Source organism: Athene cunicularia (genome assembly GCF_003259725.1).
Source record: "Athene cunicularia isolate RWA chromosome 10 unlocalized genomic scaffold, athCun1 chr10_part1, whole genome shotgun sequence".
NCBI classification, from domain to species: Eukaryota; Metazoa; Chordata; class Aves; order Strigiformes; family Strigidae; genus Athene; species Athene cunicularia.
The window spans coordinates 7,816,235-7,836,229 of record NW_020799112.1 but is presented as its reverse complement, the minus strand read 5'-3'; the positions used below and the strand labels follow the sequence as shown (position 1 = coordinate 7,836,229).

The window sequence follows — 19,995 nt, the reverse complement described above, 5'->3', positions numbered from 1 at the left end:
CAGGAAGAGCCGTTGCCCCGGGGCAGCTCGCGGCGGCTCGTCCCAGCCCTGCGGCTGAGCGATCCTTGTGCGGGGCGGGGAGGCCGAGAGCAGCTCCAGGGATCGCGAATGACAGGATCTCAGCTTGAAAAAAACCCAAAATGCCTAAAAGAAGAAAACACACGTGGGGCGGGGCTTGGCCCTCCAGCCCCAGCGCCTGGGGAACAGAATTTCAAACTCGGAAACATCAACATTTTCTCTCTCCGGTGAACAACCCTGGAAGAGCAGCTCGGCTCTGGAGCTTGGACGCGCTCGCACCAGTAGCAAGGGAGAGCAGCGGGAAGCGCAGCACTCGGCAGTGCAGTTCAGCAACAGCTTTTGATGGTGGTAGCTGTAAGGGGGGGTAATAAAGAGGTCACCTGTAACCGAGGGCAGCGTGTCTAGAATTCTTTCTACTATAAACAAATAAAGAAAGGTCCAAATAAAGCTGAGTTTAAAAACATTTAATGTGAGTCTTTCTACTCGACAAATGTACAAGTCTTGCAAGGTTTAGCAAATGAAACAAATTTAATAGACATTGATTACATCTTCAGGGCTTGATTTCATACAGTATTTACATTTTCCTAGTCACAACACCGAATAGCAAGGCTGAAGGAACTGTCTGTTTTTGGGTTTCGGCGGTGCCATGATCCCCAGCTTTGCAGCAGCTGCTTGTGTAGCACTAACCCTGTAGGAGGCTGAACTGGAGCCGGAGGAAGCTGGAGCCTTCAAGCCAGATGGCCTTTTTGTCCTTCTGTACCTGCCGTAACCACTGCAAAAATTACAGGACATGTGTGTCAAACATCTGCGTCCTGCCCCCTTCCCCACACCCATGGTGTACTTACATATGCATCACCATTAGACTTTCTAGAAGACTATGCTTTCATTTTTAATTTTCTGGGTTTTTAAAAAATACACATGGCTGTGAAAATCCCTTTGAAATGTAAATCAAGTGTAGCAGTTGCTCTAGCCTTTGCCTAAGGGCAAGAAGCAGCCTGAAACAAGGACAGAGAATGCTGAACCAACCTGACTCCTATTAATCCAATTAGAATATCAACATTAAGTGACACATCAGGGTCAACAGCATTTAATGACTAATATTTTAGTAGATGGGAAGGTGAAAAGGGTGGGAATAAAACCCACTGGGCTGGTAAGTGTTATTTGCTACCAAAAAAAAAAAAAAAAAAAAAGACCAGAATGAGGAAAAACAGGCCAGAGGAGGAGACATCCTTGGAGAGAACAGACAATTGCTAAAAGCAATGAGTTTTAACAAGGCAGACTATATTTTCTCTTTGATGTGATATTAAAGCAGCAAAATATAAGTAGTTAATATACCAGTAGCTAATAAAACCTAACAGTCGTTACGTTTTAGGTGTGACTTCAGGTGGGGATTTTACAGAATATTTTCAAGAGCACATTAGAAACATTTAGAGCTACTCTGAATGGCCTGAACTCCCAGCTGACATGTAACACAATTTCTGTGACACTTACAGACTGAATAAGACCCCATTCAAAGAATTATTTCAGAAAGGCAAGGCATAGGTTGTCCACATACTTCGTTTCTGTCTCACATACCAAACAAGGTGAAATTTCTAGGCGGAGCAATTGGCCACACCACAGTACAGGCAACTTATGTTTAATTCCTTTCTGTCCAGGCAAGCTATGAGCACAGCAAACCTTTCAAAGGCACAACTATAAACCCCAAATCAGAAGTTATTGCTCAAGTTTTCTACTGTCACTCCCCTGTTTTTAAAGAGGGTTTGGGGAGGGCAGAATTTCTCCACCCATATCTCCTTTTAGCACTGATTTATCATTATGTTTTGGAGCACAGACCTTCAGCACAAACTGCGACTACTTGAGTTACTAGACTCAGAACTACATGAACCCTGAAAATAAGGTCATTGACTCAAAGGATGAGGCCCAGCCTAGCTCCTTCATCACCCTGTGACAGTTCGGTGGCAAATCTGCCTGAGAAGCTCAAGACTGACCCGACTCTTGGATCCAAACGTTACACTCTTGTGCGGCATTGCCTTGTATGGTACAATCAGAGGGAGAACTTGAATTAACAAGGAACTTGGAACTGAAGTTCAAATATTCCATCAAGTCTTTGAAGTTTAAGCCCTCTTTATGTTTCCAAGCACAGAATCCAGTCAGCCTGGTAATAATGGTTAAGGCAGCACACTGAAATTTAGTGTCACTACTTAGCTTGTGGCAGTCACAAGTGAGAAACAAAGAACAATTGTTAAATATCCTCCCTCACCAGGAGCTTTTTTAAACAAAAAATGCTAGAAAATCAAAGTAGAACAGTTGTTACCAGGTACCTGGATAATTTTAATATCATTCTTAAAAACTTAAGAAAAGGCAGAAGGACAACAGTGAGATTCTGGGACCTTCATCATGCTGTTCTGGACAAAGGAAAGTTACTAACGACCGCAAGCAACGTACCCTTTGGGATGAAACTGCTGGCTACCACCATTACTTGTCTTCTTCCTCTTGGATTCTCTAAAGTTTGGCGGCCTTTTCCTCTTCCTTCTTTGGTTTGCGTTATTGCTAAAATAGCTTGAGGTTTTAACTACATCTTCTGCTTCTTCCTCACTCTCAAGTGTGCCAGTGCTTCTCGGAGCTGTGTCCACACTTTGGCAGGCAGCATCTTCTACAGACAGAGAGGTGAGTTAACACTAACGAGATCGAAACAGGGCTTGGGCCACTCAGAACCGTCCACCAGAACACACTGATGGTACCAAAACTCCCGTCCTTGCTGGTCAGAACCTCCTTTGCACTACCTTCATCCCAGTGATGCTCCAGACTAAAGGCAGGTTGGTGTAAAGCAAGGACAGAAGGCAGTTTTGGTTTATCTCATGACATAAAAGAATACTGGCCAGTCCTATTTTCTCTAGCTTGGCTTCTTGTCTAAACTATTTTAGTGACACTGGCCTTCCTGCCTTTACATTCTCTTCCCCATATCAGCTGGAAAGAATTATGGAATATACCAAAAATACTACAAATACAGCACTTGTTTTTAAAAACAGCATCAGGAGGCACCGAAAGGCCCAGGCAGTGGAGAGCTCCTTCTCAATCAGTCATGATCAAGAGGGATGTGATTCTTTGCACAAGCAGTAGAATAAAATACTTAAAAATGAGGTTTGTGGACATGTACTTGTTCCCATTGCAGTGTAAGAAAGCACGGCCTCCTTAAACACAAACACCAGAATTGCAGGCCCAAAGTCAAATGGGATAGTCAAGCTGTACCCAATATTCCCAACCGTAACACAGGCCATGTGCTGCGTTCATGTGAAGTTACCAGATTTACTGGTCTCAGGGCTCAGTTTTCCGTTGAGCTGAACATTGTGTGTAAGGCTAGAGCTGTGCAAAGGCATTGTAAAATATGACTGTTCTGACCAGAGACCCAGCTTTGAAAGTTCTTCATGTCTGAGCAAGGGCTAGTCAGTGAAGACCTGAACTTACTGACCTCAATTACTATGAAAGAGAACAGGTAGTAGTTCTTGATTATCTGCCAGGCTACAACGTTACCCCAGACATAGTGGATGTGGGTGTAAAACTTAAGGTCAGAATTCTCATTATACTTAAGCATATTACATAAATCCCAATAACTAATAGGTTAGGTGCAGAGCTGTCTGCTTTGTTCTTGTTTTTCTTTTTCAGTCTGTCAGAGATACGCTGAATTTAAGTAGTGAGAAGACAGCAAAGACCTCTGTATGTTCTGAAAGCGTGCAATTGCTCCGTTTTGGTAATGATTAAACTGTAAGCATTAGTTATTTGTATTTAAAACAAGGTAACTTTTGAATGAAACCTGACAAAGGAGGAGAGAAGGTACTAAACAGAAAGTACGTGTTTAGGTGCAAAGGATACTAAACCTGGTATGGTCCATTCAGAGTACTTATCCATCACTTTAATTATTTCTGCACCATATTTTTCCAGTTTGTCTTCTGTGACACCATCAATCTGCAGTAAAACCTCCGCATCAGATGACAAGGTTTCTGTAATGCAACAAAGTACTAGTCAGACACGTCAAAAGAGAGATTATGGTAGAGTATTCTGGAGGACATTAATTCCTTTTCATGCCACCCTATGAGTTAAGTCCTTCAGGAAACAAGCCATGCTTCTAGCAGATTTGCTTCTAGTTGGCGAGCACAAAAACTAGTCTGAAAGTTCTCTCTGATGATACTTCAGTTTGTTTTGCAGCATGACTACTTGGGTGGCTCTTATCAGGCAGGACTGCTACAGCACAAACCACAGCTCCACAGAACCCTGCTGCGTCCACTGCTTCCAGAGCACCCGCTCAGTTACGTAAACTTAAATCTGTTCTCACTAAACGTTCAAAACGGTGGATTTTCTGTCAGCAAAGGCTACAATTGCCCGCGCAGCCTGCTGCCAACAGGGGCTCTGAGTAATGAGAAGCTGACGTTACCTGCTATTTTCTTTAGAGTTGAAGTACTGAAAATATTGAAGTAATGCACGTCAAAGACTTTCCCAAGCGTTTTGCAGGTGTCTGTAAGTTCCCCAAGGCACTTTTTAACCATCTCTTCCCGCTGGGACATTTTTGCCATGGAAGCCCTTTGCTTTCTGATGGCACTGGCACTTTCTGTTTCATGAAACTCCACCTGTTAAAATAAACCAACCAGTAACTCCTGTTGGGGCAGTTACTGCAGAGCCGTCATTAGCAGACTGACTGGTAACACAGGGAAACACTGAAGGAAACCAAAAGCATTCTTTGATGGACCAAAAAAAAGCTATTTACCCAGTATACACTTTTTAAATGATATTTGTTTTCTAACAGGCTACTCAACCACCCTTAAGTTTCTCCTACGGAGAGCTAGCAAGAGTATACACAACACAGGGCAAAAATGCCGAGACCCCAATTCACAGCTGGCTTTAAACAGGGGTCACTAAGTGTGAGCTGAGGGCTCTGCTCTTCGCCAAACACAGCACTAGTGCAGAGGAGATACTGCCTCAAGCAATTCTGGGACTGCTTCCATGACCTTGAAGTGTATTTTCCATCAGAGCTGACCAATGACTGGAAAAAATAGAGCAGAAAATACAGGAAAAGGTAGCACTGTTTGTTCTTTGCTACTTAACTAGCTTTTTCTGTGTTGGTCACAACTTTCCTTTCCTGTCAAGCTGGAATCAGGTGGATGGGAGGGTGGAAAGAAAGATTTCATCCTCTCTGATCTTCTCAAACTCACCTTTTACCTCACAACATTGTTATTAGAATACTGGACCAGAAACCATGCTTGTTGGATTCTGTTCCTGGCATCTGCTAAAGACCAGTTCCTGTACTCCAGCTGGTAGGCAATTATGTTTAAACTGTCCTAGGGTATATGCTACATAAAAACTGTAGCACATTCCTTAAAACAATATGTTCAAGTGAGAAAAAAAAAAAAAATCTTACATACCTGTAGTGATCCATTTAGCACAGCCTGAGCTTTCTCTCCTAGAACTATATACGCTACCGCTTGGTCATTAGCTGTGATATACAAGTCTTCATCCAGAATCTTGTCCAAGACCAGTTTTCTAAAGAGCCTTTCAACATTATGCCTGGAGTAGGCAGCTCCCTTCCCGAATATTCCGGACTGAATCTTTGCACTCGTTGTGCCTGTGCAACAGAAATCACAGGCTCAGCTTGCGATCAGGAGGTACGCAGGTATTTACAGGCTGTGGGAGACTCCTGAGGGCATTCCATAGTCTATGCACAGCAAAAAATGTTTTTATGCACCAGAAACTCAAAGCACCACCAGAAAACTAATATTATCACTATAGCAACCTGAAATGGATTAAAGCTTTACTCTCATTTATTTTGGATCATTTATCACCAAGAGATTCCTGGGAAGAATAACTTTGTAAAAGACACCTTCTTTTAAACCACTGCTGGTGTTGTGCAGACCTTCTGTACCTAGCCAGGACTTCACACACCAAGTCTATTGAGGTGGTGTCTCTGGAGGAGCAGTACTTACCCAAGAAGATGTCCACCATCATGTTCAGCGTGTACCTTCCAGAACGTGTATTTCTCTTTGTGTTTATTCGTCCCATTTGTCCACAGTGCTCTTGTACAAATCTTACAATGCTCTTCACTTCATCTGTTACATTTCTTGATTTGTAATCCTATTAAAAATAGACTTGATGAGGAAACAGCGTTACATGGCTCTGTCGTAATGCAGGTTGTTACTGACAACCTTTTCATTATTGAGCTTTTTCCAGTCATGAATTCATTTTGTTCCAAAGAGAGAAATAGTGATTTTCTAGTTAGTACACCTACAGTGATACAATACAGTCTCAGGAATTATGGATTTGATAATGCTCTGGAAAATGCAATAATACATACCAGTTGATTGTGTTTAATCTCTATTGTGTTAATTCTATAGAGTGAGCTGCAAGATTGCTGCGTGAATACCAGTAATCAAAGTCAATCATCTGGAAAGCATTCCCATAATTATTCTGCTGCCATGCACTAGAATTTACACCTCCAGTATGCATTAAAATGAGAAGCCTGGACTGAATATAAATTATTCTAGCTAAACATTACAATCACAGCTATGTAAGGTAATGCTTCAAACACAGGACTGAGAAGCAATTATCATCACATATAAAGCTGATCTGGTTTATGGAGATCAGTAACTCTCCCCTGTCTGCTCCGAGCTCCTGTTCATGCCACTGACAAGTTTGTTTCAATCCCTGGCGCACAAACCCCAACCTTTGGCCTCCTCAAGTGGTGCGCACCCTCCTGACATGGCACCTGCGCTGCCCTGGCAGTGCAAAGCTGCCTGGAAAACATCAGAATTGGCAGCTGAAGGGATTTCCTCACAGCCATTCCAAGGGATCCTGTATCAGCTCCTGCCTCCTATAAGTGCTGTGGCCAAGAAAATCCACTCCAAGGAACATCCTTACACCTCCTCTGACAGAAACAGGAGCATCGTAAGTCCGTGTGTAATTCCACTCTAGGTTAAACCCTGGAAATAATTCGAAGCATCTAGCATCACAAAAATACAAGACATCTTATTAATTTTCCCCACTTGCCTTCCCAAACATCATGTAACCATTTTTTAACAGCTAAATGTAAAATCAGTTTAAAAACACTATTAATAAGAGCTGTGGCTTTTACCTTCTTTCTACTGCAGTTATCACAGGTTACTTCCGGGTGATCTTTACAGAAGGTGGGATTAAAATTACTTTCCCCAAAGTAGGCCAAAAGCTGAATTCGCCGGCAGTCAACGACATTCTCACAGTAGTGAACCATACTGTACAGGTTGTTAAAGTGGGTCTCTCTCGTGTGACTGTTTCCATCTTTCTCCACTGAAACGCAACAAATTCAATTGTATTTGTTAAATCTGCACTTCTGCATTTTAATATATAATCAGACAAAACACCATAATTTTTTTGCTTAAAAAAAAAGATGAGTAGGTTAGTACAGAACTAACCTAGAGACAGATTTTACCGCTGAAGTTTTAAACAATGGAGAAGGGAAATAAGACTAGAATTACAAGAATCAAGAGATGGATATGTATGAAGCAAAATGACTAAAATTAAGTACAAGTGACAAAATCTTTCATTACAGAAAACCGTTCAGGTGAAGATGCAGAGTCTTCCCACCTCTGCAACACCGCAGTACGTATGTACGGTGCTTCTAAATGAGGAGGTGACACAGTCTAAACAAAACGGAGACCAGGGACTATGCACCTCTGTTAGCATTGTCTCCATTAAGTTATAGACATGAGGACTCACTCAGTATCAACCTTCTCAGTCTGGTGACATCACTGTAGCTGTAGAAGAGCAGGCAGTGGGACATCTCGCCATCTCGTCCAGCTCTGCCAGATTCCTGATAGTAACCTTCTATAGATTTGGGAAGAGAAGCATGGATAACGTAGCGTACATCAGGTTTATCAATTCCCATTCCAAAGGCAACTGTCGCACATATAACCTGGGAAGGAAGTAATCGTTCATTATGTAGAGCTGTGGGAGTCATTCATGCAGCACTCTGCATCGAAAATAGGCCATCAGGGTTACAAAACTGTGCAGAACCTGGAAATTCAACTGTAACACTGCAAGACAAGTACAAAATAGCAAATCCACCCCTCCTTTCAGAAGAGCTATTCCCAACAAAGGGAAAACTCCAAATTTGAGTCTCAATATCTTTGGCAGTGTGCCTTGAGCTGTTTCAGAAGCCTTGTGCTGCTCAGTTCCTTCATACCTGGGTGCAGCACTGCAGCCTTTGATTTGTAAACCCCCAAAGAAAGCGACAGCTAATGTGTTTCGGCAGACCCGTTTGGATCGTTTTTTTAATACTGCATCCAATTTGGAAATAATGTTACACAACTTCGCTTTCATTTCCTAGGCCATGAGGGATAAAAGTGCTCTAAATTCTATTCACTTCTTTTCCCCAGTCGCTCTCTTTTACCTGGCAACCTTCTTGATTAATCCACTTCTTTTGTACAAGATCTCTGTTGGAGTCAGTGAGGCCAGCGTGGTAGGCAAGCGCAGCAAGACCTTGACTCTGCAGAATAGCTGCTGTCGTGTCACACTCATGACGTGAAAGGCAATAAATTATTCCAGAGTCATCTGCAAAAAAAGATTTGTGCTACAATACAGCTTCATTCCCTTTCGCTTGCTTAACAGTCATACCTGTCGAGTTAATACATTTATTCCAATAGGGAGAGGTTGGCAAGCATAATGCAGTAACTTTAATTTTATTAAATTTTAATTTAATATTAATTTATTTTGTTAAGTTTCTCCCTGCCCAATTCCTGTTTTTTTGGCCAGGTGGAATCAAGAAAAGGTTTCCTGCTTGGTACCATGTATCTTAGGATTTAAAATGCATGAATAAAGGACTACACAAATTAAGAGGCAGAACAGTTCAGCCAGTGATAGGGCAGGTCCCAGCATGAGGGAAGCCATGGAGCTGGGTGCAGCCCACTGCCAGCAGCAGGAGCTGCCAGGCTCCAGAAGTGAGCCGGGGAAGAGAGGAGCCCCTGGAGGTACCTCCAAGGGGGACCAGAGATAAGCAGACTAACAGAATTAAACACTGAGAACAGTACGGATATTAGATGGCCTTTATACTCTGAAGACACGATGCTAAAAGGTCTGGCAACCTCCAGAAAGATTACCCAAGAGTTTTACCATCATTTACTTTTCCATCTTAACTTGAACTCTTGACTTTATGATGCCCATAAATCTGATTTCCATTACCAATAACATAATTTTGCCTCCAACTTGTTTTTCTTGTAAATACATTAGTCATTTCCAGAAAGATACAAGTTTGGGGTTTTTACAGCATTATAGAAGCTTTTATCTGCCTTAAGAAGCAGTTCATAAAAAAGCACACAAGCACACTATGTTGCTCAGTACTCACAGGGATGATATTTTTTAATCCATTCCAAGCAATCCATTGCCACCTTCTTTGGCTTCTTGGGCAATACATCATATTTCAAGTTATGCCTGTTGAAGCTCATTGTAAACCTAAAATGGGACAGTTCATAGGTACTCGTCAGCTTTATGGGTGCATTAATCCTGTCAAGAAACTAGGGACTGACTGGAGCGTCCCCCCTTCAGCTAACTGATACTCCTTCTGCATTATCGGCAAAGGAATTATTGTTGCACTATGCTCACGGAGATTCACATCACCCATACTCTGGGTCTAAAATTCCTGCATTTTTCCTGTGGCTGTGAAAAAAAATGAAGCTCCATGGCACTGTGTAGAGGGAAGAAATGCTGACAAACCATAAACCACACACAGAGCTATTTGCCTCGCCTTCATTTCCCTTTTGAACACTAGCACCCACATCTGACCCATCAAATTTGCAAAATACAGTGCCACCTCCCTCCTTCTACTCTAAAATTCATTTCTAAAATGAGAAGTTCAACAAAACAATTTTTTTTTTCCATCGTGTACAACGAACACACTACAATACAATCCAGGCCCAATGATACCTCATTATCTATGTTACTGCCAGTGCTAATTAAAAAACACTTCCAGCCTTTGCAGTTTTCCAGGAGTCTCATGAAAAGCACCCTAAAATCCAACTTGTATGTTTTGTCAGTGACAGAAAATGTCAGAATTTTCTATTACACAGCTTCCTTAATGATGCAAGGAAGAGTCTGGCAAGTGGATTTTTTTCTTACTTTAATATTCTGTTTATAAGTCACATTCAATTCCCCTCACACATTCTCATTTAATCAGCTACAACAACATAAGTATTACAGGTGGACCTGTAATGCTTTTCTTACTTTACTAAGTTTTCCATTCAGAATTTCTGTGTCACAAACAAATTGCTTCAGGAAACTGCTGAGCGACTTACACTTGTGGTTTTAGCATCTCAAGCTGATTCTGAACATCCTTCTGCACTCTGGGGTTGGCAGTGGCAGTCAGAGCCATCATAGGAACAGAGCGAAACTTCCTGCGGAGCATATTCAACCGTTTGTAGTCTTGTCGAAAATCGTGACCCCACTAGTTGAAAAACAAGATTGAAGTATAACTGAGTAAGATGCTCCAACTGATTTTTTTGCTATCTTGGAAAACAAGTCAAGGTTTTCACCTGGCTGACACAGTGGGCCTCATCAATGACAAAACGCGCAAGGAGTTTCCTGTTGTAGAGGTTTTCCAAGGCTGACATCAGTCGGTTGCTTGCACAGACCTAGGCACAGAGCCACCAGTGGCGTGAGAAAGCAAAGTAACAACAGCGTCACATCACCCGCCCAGTGAGGAACACACAAACAGCTGTTCTGGACAGCAAAGGTATTGCGGCTGCACGGCTACAGCCTGAAGGTGTGAAGAAGATGGCAATCAATCAGCTACAGTTTAACTGACAACGGAGCAGCTGGAGCGGGATTACTGCAGGGTCCCAGGATCACCTATCCAGAGGTCCTGCAATCTGAGTAAATTTAAATGACTCCTGTTACGAAAGACAATGCTGAAAGAGAAACGTAGTCAGCACACTGCACTCCCCTCTTACAAAGCTCCTGGGGAATGACAATCTTTAAAGGCAGCACATAATGAAGTGCACAGCAATCCTTCGACCTGTTACCCTGACAGTTATACATTTTCTCTGGGTATTTTCCTGTCCACAGCAGCCTAGATTCTAACAGCAAATTGACAGCAGCTAGCCACTAATATGTAGTGAGATATATTGAAATGGCTGGCACAGTGGGTTTTTTTGTTTTGAGAACTTACATTGTAAGACATATTCAGTTCTCATTCTTGGTTACTTACTGACTGAAATTAGGAAATTAGTTATGTCTGTACAGAGTCTTACTGAATTATCTAAATAATGTTTAGCATTTTTTTTCCCCAGAAGCCTACTCTAAGTTCAGTGTTTCCCCTTTAATACCTTATAGTAATCTTCCTCTTGTTGCCTCCATAATTTTAGAATTCAAATTAAATACAAACCTTCTCAGGGGTAACATACAGAAGCTTTATTACAGGATCTTTTTTTGACAATTGCATATATATTTTTGAAGCATCAGCATCCGTTCTATCACCAGTCAGGTATGTTGCAGCAATCTATATTGAAGAAAAAAAAAAAAAAAAAAAGCTTTAATATGCACAAAACAGAAGAACCTCCAACTACAGTCCTACATCTAGTTATAAATCAGATCAAAGTATGTGCATTTACTATCCTCAGTGAACATTTTCAATGCTTGTGTAATTACAGATAGCATTTGAACCCCCACCGCACTGTAGACATCACAGAATTTTTCTAACAATAAAACCAAGAGACTATAAGCCAAATTCAATTCTTTGCTCCCAATTCTACCAGCAAACTGATGGCTGACCTAGGGGATTTCTCCACTTTCTTTGAACTCTCTGTCCAGTAAAGAAAACAGATGTGATGTTTGTTTATTGCTCAATACACTGTAAGTTTGAATTGCATGTGTGAATGTGCAAGAAGCACAAAAACATGATAACACCCTCAGTGACAGGGCCCACAGAACAACATTGCATTGGAATAGACTGGATACAACCTGGAGCAGCAATTTAGTATTAAGTTTAAAAGTATAACTTACTATTCATGCTGACTAGTAACAAAGGAATGAGACCCTGAGGACAAAACCGGTGTAAGAACAGGTCGCACCAACAGAGCCATTTCTGCCTGCTTGTCTCCTCTTCCTCTGGCCTGCAGCTCTGCAGGAGATGCCCTCTGCAGCCACGAGTCCCCAGGAGCCCCAGAGCCCATTTAATCGGCTTTTACAGCGGTGCAGCCCGCCACACCAGCCAGGGTGGAGACCAGCACAGTAGTCACTGAAGGGCCAACAAATCTTCAAGGGCCCTGCCTAGTCAGACTGTCAACTGTACTTGACAAGAGAAGGATTTGTCCGAGCTTCAGAACCCTGCATCATAGTCCCCTCGGTCTCACACCTCAAACCATCTCTGGGTTTTTGCCCTAAAACGTCTTATCCACTTTTTCTCCACTGATCTCTCAATATTAGTAATACACTGCGGATGAAAGTCACTTCACTGAGGCAAAAGCAGCTCCTAAGGGGTCAGCTGTAGGAGCACACATCTTCTGCCTTCACTTTCTTACTTCTCTAGAAGTGCTTTGCATCTCCAGAACTCGCTCAGCTCAGGAACCGTAGGTGCTTATTTCTGCTACAGAGCCAGGCTGCTCCTCTTTAGGTGCCTAAATGCAACTCTCAGGTTCTAAGAATCAGGCATCTGTACTTGACAGCTAAGCTCCAATAACAAATCCACACAAGCATCATCAATAAATTTAGCAGTTACACTGCCAAGATATTCTATTTCATCTAATTTAATCCATCCTACACAGCTTTGTTTGCCTTTTACCATTCCAATCTAATCAATGTTTGCAGTTTATATTTGAGAGACATAAGATTTGCTGTAAATTTTCAGATTTCTAATTTCACTTATATTTAGTTTAACTAAATAAAGCTGCTTGAACTTACATCTAGAGTCTTCAGCTTCTGAACTTGATCTATTATCAGCGACCTCAATGGAGAGATCACGATAGTGACTCCGGCAGAGACACACGCTGGTAACTGGTAGCACAAGCTTTTACCACCCCCTGCAAGGATTAAGCAGAACACAACAAACGTTGGGTATCGAGAGAAAAGGGAGATGGTGTGGAGGAGTGGAAGATGGGGGGCCTATCTCTTACTTCCCATTTTACAGCACTTTCAGAAATGAACTTTTACCAATGACTGCCTCTAATGCTACATATGAAGGATAAGGAACAACTATCATGGGAAATATTACGGAAAGCAGAAATTCAATCGCCTCACTCAAGGCACCGCAGTTCATACAGTATGTCAGAAATCTTGCAGCCACAGAATTCAAGCAGCACAATTTATGGCCACCTCCGCAAAAGCACAGAGAAAGAGGGAAGTTCATCACGGGCCTTGCAAAAAGAGCTTCAGGTCTTTATTTAATAGAGCCTGCCAGCACTCAAAAGCCTGCAGCCATGTGGCATTTGAAGATACCTACCTGTGGGCATTAGGATGAAACAATCTTCACCCAGAAGAGCAGCATTGATGGCCTCCAGCTGATTTGTCCGAAAATAGTGCAAACCAAACTTTTTGTGAAATATATTCATCATTTCTTCAGAATGAGAGAATTTCATACCCCTAAAATGTTCCAGTGCAGGGTTATTAACTGGCAGATCTAGTAGACAAGGAAAACATAGTTAGAGTAATATATATATATTACTCTATATATATAACAATATATAATGATATATAACAATATCAGGTTGTGCTGCCCCTCCTGCGACATAAAACCGCTTCATTAGAACGGAAGGCTTAGCCACCACTTCAACCCTTTAAACCTTTTAAACTCAAATCACAACTTATGGGGGGGGAGGGGGCGAAAAATGACATTCATCTAGAATGTAAGACCAGCTAAAGCGTGAATTTTGACCATATGCAAATCTCTGGAAACCAGTTTCTAAGCCCTGACTGTAGAAACTGCCCAGTCTAGCACTGAAAGCTCACACAGCTACGAAGAGGCTCCCCACAGCAGGTGCTGGCTGAATCAGCGACAGAGCCAATGAAACAGGTTAACATTTCCACCTCGCCCTTTACCAACCGGCTCTTACAGTAACCACAAATAATAGTGACCCACCCCATGCCCCAGAGGAGTTTGGTTTGCTTCAACAAGTGTTTGTTTTTGAACATTGTGCATAAACAGCTAAAACCGTTGTACAGCTTTGAATTAACAACTGCAGAATCATTATTTAATTAAACACACAGAAACGCTCTAGTTTCTAATTTTAGCAGCTTCATCTTCCCAGCAGCCTGCAACCTGCACGGCAAGTAAGTATTCAAGAAGTTTGGCATCGCTTGGAGGAAGATGACTTTGCAGAGAGAAACCAAAAGAAATTTCCACAGAAACAAGAGGCTTTGATGCAACCTACAGTAAGGTACTTGGCCTTAGGTTTAAAAAATAAGTAAATAAGAATTTAAACAGGGAAGGACAGTAATGCTAATAAGCATAATTCACCTGAATGGTTCTTTGTTGCCGTCGAGAATGTTGATTTTGGAGCAGTAGGGTTTGATGCCAGGGCAGATCCTTTGGCTCTGGACATGATCTTTGACAGCAGCGACTGGGCAGGGGGCCCCTCCCGGATGGGCTGGTACAACAGCGTGGAGGGCGTCTCAGGTGCTGAAACATTCTCCAAATTCTCCCAGCCCTCATCAAAATCAAAGGGATCGAGGTCAAAGTCTGTATCGTTGAGACCCAGACTGCCTTCTGCAGGGGGGCCCAAGGGACCTTGTCTCTGAGCTTTCAGAGCTGTGCTCGTGAGGGGCCTCTCCATCCGCTGACCATCCCCACCGTTTCTCAGCCCCGGTTTTCCCCACCAGCTGCTGTCAGAGGACGTTGAATGGAGGCTGGAGGAAGCTCCCTCTTGGCCATTTACCTTGGGAGAATTCAGCACTGTGGGTTCTGGGCAGGTGATCTCCTCAAGACTTTGCTTTGAAACGTAAGAGGTACCCAAGGTTTGATTGGTTTTGATAGAAAAACTGCTTGAATTAACAGTCCCAGAAAGCAGAGACGGGAGGTTTGTGGATTTTGGCGAGTTTCTGCCAGAACTGAAGCTCCAGTTGGGGCCAGAACACGGAGTATCACCGGGACAAGCAAGAGGGCCCCGCTCCACACATGCCTTCCAGTTTCTAGGAAAAGTGTTGTTTGGGCTACTTTTGTTCCAGGAAATAGAATTTCCTAGTAATTTTCTCCTGGGAGAGATGGCAAGGGAAGAAAGAAGGAAAAAATAAATATTTAGTCATAAGCAAAGATTTATCAAGTTCTACAACATACACAAAACTGTTTTGTCTCTCTCCTATTAAAAATATTAACATATGATGGCCACAGCATATTCTGTGTCACTACATTTTCAAGATATTTCAAACAAATCTAGAGAAGAGAGAGTAATACCAGAACTCGGTTGAATAAAATAATTATAAAACTACTACATTTTCTCTGCAGACATAAAAGAAAAGAATTTCCAACAGCAAGGAACTGATCCAGGCAAGGTAGAGAATTTAAAAAAAAAAAAATCCTTAGAGGCACAAACCTGAAGTTAAAAAAGTAAAAATATGCTTGAACCAAATTATGGTTTTATGTATTTTCTAAAGACTATGTCTGACTAGAGCAATAAGTGGAAATAGAATAATTAGTTTCACTGAGAATGCTCAGAAAAAGCACATAGTCCCAGTGAAAAAACAAAACAAAATCCCAAAACTCAGGACCTTGACTAGGTATTGCGGCATCCGCAGACGTTAAAGCAGCATTTGAAGTAGCAATAATCACACTGAAAGGTGACAAGTATGTGGGTACTGGGAGAAGTCATAATCACTGTGGCCAATGACAGCTATTTAATAGAGATTTAACATTCTCTCGGAGAAAGAGTGTTAAATTAATGCCTCTGGTTAGGAGGAAAGGGGGTGTATAACAGCTGGTTATATACATCACCCAGCTCCTCGGGAAGGAGCTTGTGCTGTCACCTACCAGAGGAGAGACACAGGACTCACCCTGCCTCAGGCTGAACGGGGAACTGGACCCTTTCTTCTGGCAGAACACTGGAGTTGTTAATACTTTCAGCAGTTTGGGGTATTTTTTGCCTTCATTCAGTCAGTAATTTTAAGCTGTTTAAGCAACCCTTCAGCATCGTCTTTTCCGCGGGATGGAGCCGCTCAGTAGGGAGAGGCAGAAGGGGAAGGCTGCTCGGGGGAGCTACCTGAGATCTCTCTGCTGGAGGAGCTCCCTTGCGCACGACAGGGACTGAAGCTCATGGAGGGGGATGGCGTCCACCAGCTGACAGATACCGTCCATGATGCTGTAGAGCTGCTGCGCCAAACACCCGCCTTCATCTGTTAGATTAAGTGATTTTAGCAGGCACCAATACTGATTGTTATTAGAATATGTAACAAGATGATACCACTCTCCCAAAACCCAGTAAATTGTAACAAATAAGTAAATAATTTACTTTCAATATATTTTTTTAAAGTCCATTTGCATAAAGAAACCATTTCTGCATGCATGAACTTACCCAGGCTACGTATTTTTGCCCTTGCCTTTTAATTAGTCATCTATATAAATTTTCCAAACCTCATCACAGTTCTTTCAAACTTATTTCCAAAAAACATTCAAGTCTAGATGTTTTTCTTATCTCATTACCCCTCCCCAACCACATTAAAACACATTTTATCAAAATATTACATTGCAATTCTAGACTAGGAAACACCATAGGACCTTCATGACCTTCCCTTTCAAATTTGGCACCACTGCAAACCACCTAGATTTTGTCAATGAACTACTGCTACCAGGGGTGTGACCCCTTGGCCTAAACCCTGGCCTAACACTGACTCACTGGGTGGTCAGGAGGATGCACCAAGCCAGGGTTTGCTATCGGCACCCTGAGGATGACAAGATGGAGCTTGATTAAATTGATTTCCAGAACAGCATTGTTAAAACATAAATAACAACACTGCTCTGGGAATTTACAAACAGAAAATCATAAATAACACTGTGGAACAGTATCATAAGCTGTATTTTTATATATTTTGACAGGAAAGTCTGAACCTGCAGCCTTAAAAGCAGGCTGTGCCACACCTCCACTTAGTAACTTTTCATTCTGCAAATGAAACTGAGAAACATTTTAGCTCAGTATCTCTCAAAGCCGGCATCTGTGGGAAGCAGACAGAAGCACTGACACAGCTCCAGCTTATAGTGGTGTGCCTTTGGACTAGAGCTGATTCGGAAACAATTGGGTCGATCTGGGCTGCTAAGTTCTGAAAAGAAGGTCTGTGCAGTGTCCCAGGCTGGTGCTGACAAACCCGGACTCAGGATCAGACAACAGCCCCAAGCCTACACAATGTACACACACCCTGCTCCCTTGCCCCCATCTGTCAGTTAAAGCTCTCGCTTACATGGGATACACAGGAGAACAATTAGTTGCAAGCCATCCCCAAAATCAGAGGCATCAAATTTCAAAACATTTCGCATACCTGCAGCCTCCGCACCAGGATCACTTCCAGCAAGAGGCTGAGTTGTGGCAACCTGGGACTCAATGCTGCTACCTGTGGATCTTCCACCAGTAGGAGATTCTTTGAAAATACTACTAACATTAAAAGAAAAATACAGGTATCTGTAAATCAAGGAATTTCCATAAGAGAAATTTATCTTTTAGAATAACAGCATTTAAGATGTGTGTAAAAGATAAACAAGTTTCTGAAAACCCAGTTAAAATCCAAGTAGCTGAGCAGTTTGTCAGTCATCCCATGTGCCAGAGACTTGCTTCAATATTAATTTTTCCCCTCCCACTATGAAAGGAAAAATAACTCTGCTTTTTCTGAAGCAAAAGCCACCTTAAACATTGGCCATAAAAAAAAAGTATTTCATAAAACATTAACAGCAGCTGTCAACTGCCAACCTGCCAAGCACAGTCGACTCAACCCATAACTTTTTAACAAGCACTAGTCTCATGTCTTTTTTGGTACTTTTTAAAATCAAGACAGTTTTATCCGTGAACTTTGTTTCACCTAATACTTTTTACAGAAGGCAAGAAGGAAGGCAGCTCTTCTTCAGGGGAGGGTGGAATGATATCTAAGTAATCATCCTCTTCAAGCTCAGGGCCTGCAACCAGCTCAGTGTTGGCCTCTGCCAGCTCAGGGGGGCTATGTTTCTCAGCACTGCTTGGCCTCTGGCTCTCACCACTTCCATCATTAGCTGAAAGAGAAGAGTATTGATATTGTCAGGTAACACTGTAAACTCATCCTGGTATAAGGAAAAATGCAGCTGAACAGAGGGGAAAAATTAATAGCTGGATTTCAAAATACTCATTTAATACAGTTTCTGACTTTTAAAGGACAAAAAAAGTTACTGCTCCCTTTTTCCTCCCCATTAATAACAAACAGACAAAAACCCCACAAACTGTCTTTCAAGTGGAAAAGTTATATAGCTTGCCTGCAGTTACCTTGCCCTGTCAGAAGATAAAAACTTAAGAGATATATTTCCCTACAAGAGATTTTACAGAAAACTCTTGTTATATTAACTAATAGCTTAAAAAGAGCATAGACTCATCAACTAGCACAGTCCCTATACTGGAATTAGAAGGTTAATTTACATGTACAGTGCCTTATAAGACAAATCCTACTAAGAAAGGCCAGTATCAGTATCATTAATATATTAAAACTAATTTCACAGAAAGAGGGGAAAGGTAGCAATGTATTCTATAGAAGAAAAATATAGTTCACAAATCCTTTTTCTATTTAGTATAATGGCAGCATCACAGAACACTGTTCAATGTTATTCCATTGCATAAACATTAATTTCACAAATAAAGATCAAAATTTTCAAAATATAATAGGTAAGGCATATCAAATAGAGAAGTGTGTGGAAGCACTCTGACTGACAGTCATGAACCTTTTGGTCATAATCAAAGGTTGGCAGATTTTTGTGGGTGGTTTTGTTTTTGCTTTTTTAAATTAAAAGAGATCTCTTTTTATGGTTTAATATTTCTCTTCACTATATTTAGTTCGTACGAATTTTAAAAGTACTTTCCTTTCTGTAACATGCCTACATTGTTCTTCGTTTCTGGACTGCCGTATGGGCACTCTTACAACTCCACGTGACCAGCTGCTACTCCTGCCACAGAAACAACGACCCACTACTTACAACCCGGCACTTTCACACGCTGTGGCCACACAAACAAAATCACATACCCACAACCCCTCCTCAGACACGAGCACGCAGCTCCCGCTTGCTTTCTCAAAGATCAAGCCCTCTGTGTGCAAACACGAACGTATTTTTTCCCAGCTCACCGGTACTTTAAAATAAACTGTTACCTGGGTGAGCCTCTTGCCCTTCATCATCCGAAATCACGTCAGCAGATAGATTCTCCCAAAGGTCCTCACCCACAGCCTTGTTACCACTGCAGGGAGCTGAATCCTCAAGACAGATGAGAGATTGCTGCGACAAGGGCCGTTGTTCAGCCTCTAGAGAGGACTCCACGTGTCTGCGAGGCCCCACGTCGTCGCCCACAGTCCCGGGAGAGACCAGCGGCTCATCCCGGCAAGGGTTTGACCTCTGGGAGGCCTTGCAGGAGGCCCGCTGCCCTTTGGGGGACAGGACCGGTGGTCTGCAATACTTCTTTTCGATTCTTGACAAATCGAAGTCGTCAATGTCATCCCACTCATCTTCTACGGTAATGACGGGGCCGGCCGCAGGACCGGGAGCACGGTGCAGCCCTTCGCTCCTGCTCGTCTTTCCAGTGGCCACAGGGTCTTTTGACGCCTCCCCAGACCCGGCAAGCGCTGGGCTCGCACAGGCCGTCTCGAGGCCCTGTCCGTGAGGGCCGGCTGCTGCTGCTGGTGGTAAGAAATCCTGGATTTGGGTTTTCTTGTCCTTGGAGGCAGGGAGGGCCGAGGCGCGATCAGGCAGGGAGGCGTTAACGTCTTTGTCCCTCAGTGCTGAGGCGGCGGCGAAGCCCCGCGGCTCCCTGGACCTGTCTCTTATAC

At 42.5% G+C, this 19,995-nt stretch overlaps 2 protein-coding genes across 4 annotated transcripts in view; both read right to left on the bottom strand.

The window, feature by feature from the left end:
• Positions 1-585, bottom strand: part of WDR76 (WD repeat domain 76) — a 12,534-nt gene extending 11,949 nt beyond the window's left edge. Inside the window, exon 1 of the mRNA XM_026856036.1 lies at positions 565-585. Within this exon, the coding sequence (XP_026711837.1) occupies positions 565-585 (21 nt within the window). The remainder of the gene's footprint in view (positions 1-564) is intronic.
• On the bottom strand, positions 478-19,976 carry BLM (BLM RecQ like helicase). Of its 3 annotated transcripts, none has more exons than XM_026856474.1 (21): positions 19,324-19,976; positions 19,112-19,114; positions 18,019-18,205; positions 17,485-17,597; positions 16,215-16,347; positions 14,480-15,213; positions 13,466-13,642; positions 12,928-13,046; positions 11,414-11,527; positions 10,563-10,661; positions 10,326-10,474; positions 9,380-9,486; positions 8,429-8,589; positions 7,756-7,951; positions 7,136-7,326; positions 5,991-6,138; positions 5,433-5,632; positions 4,448-4,640; positions 3,894-4,016; positions 2,464-2,671; positions 478-790 (listed from the first exon to the last, which is right to left on the bottom strand). In XM_026856474.1, exons 5-21 carry the CDS (start codon positions 16,307-16,309, stop codon positions 607-609), a joined length of 3,198 nt encoding a protein of 1,065 aa, XP_026712275.1. In that variant the 5' UTR covers positions 16,310-16,347; positions 17,485-17,597; positions 18,019-18,205; positions 19,112-19,114; positions 19,324-19,976; the 3' UTR covers positions 478-606. The 3 variants fall into 3 exon arrangements, with proteins under 3 accessions (XP_026712275.1, XP_026712277.1, XP_026712276.1); XM_026856476.1 differs by having other exon boundaries at positions 607-790; positions 17,485-17,564; XM_026856475.1 differs by lacking the exon at positions 19,112-19,114 and having other exon boundaries at positions 607-790.
• Positions 19,977-19,995: the final 19 nt, after the last annotated feature.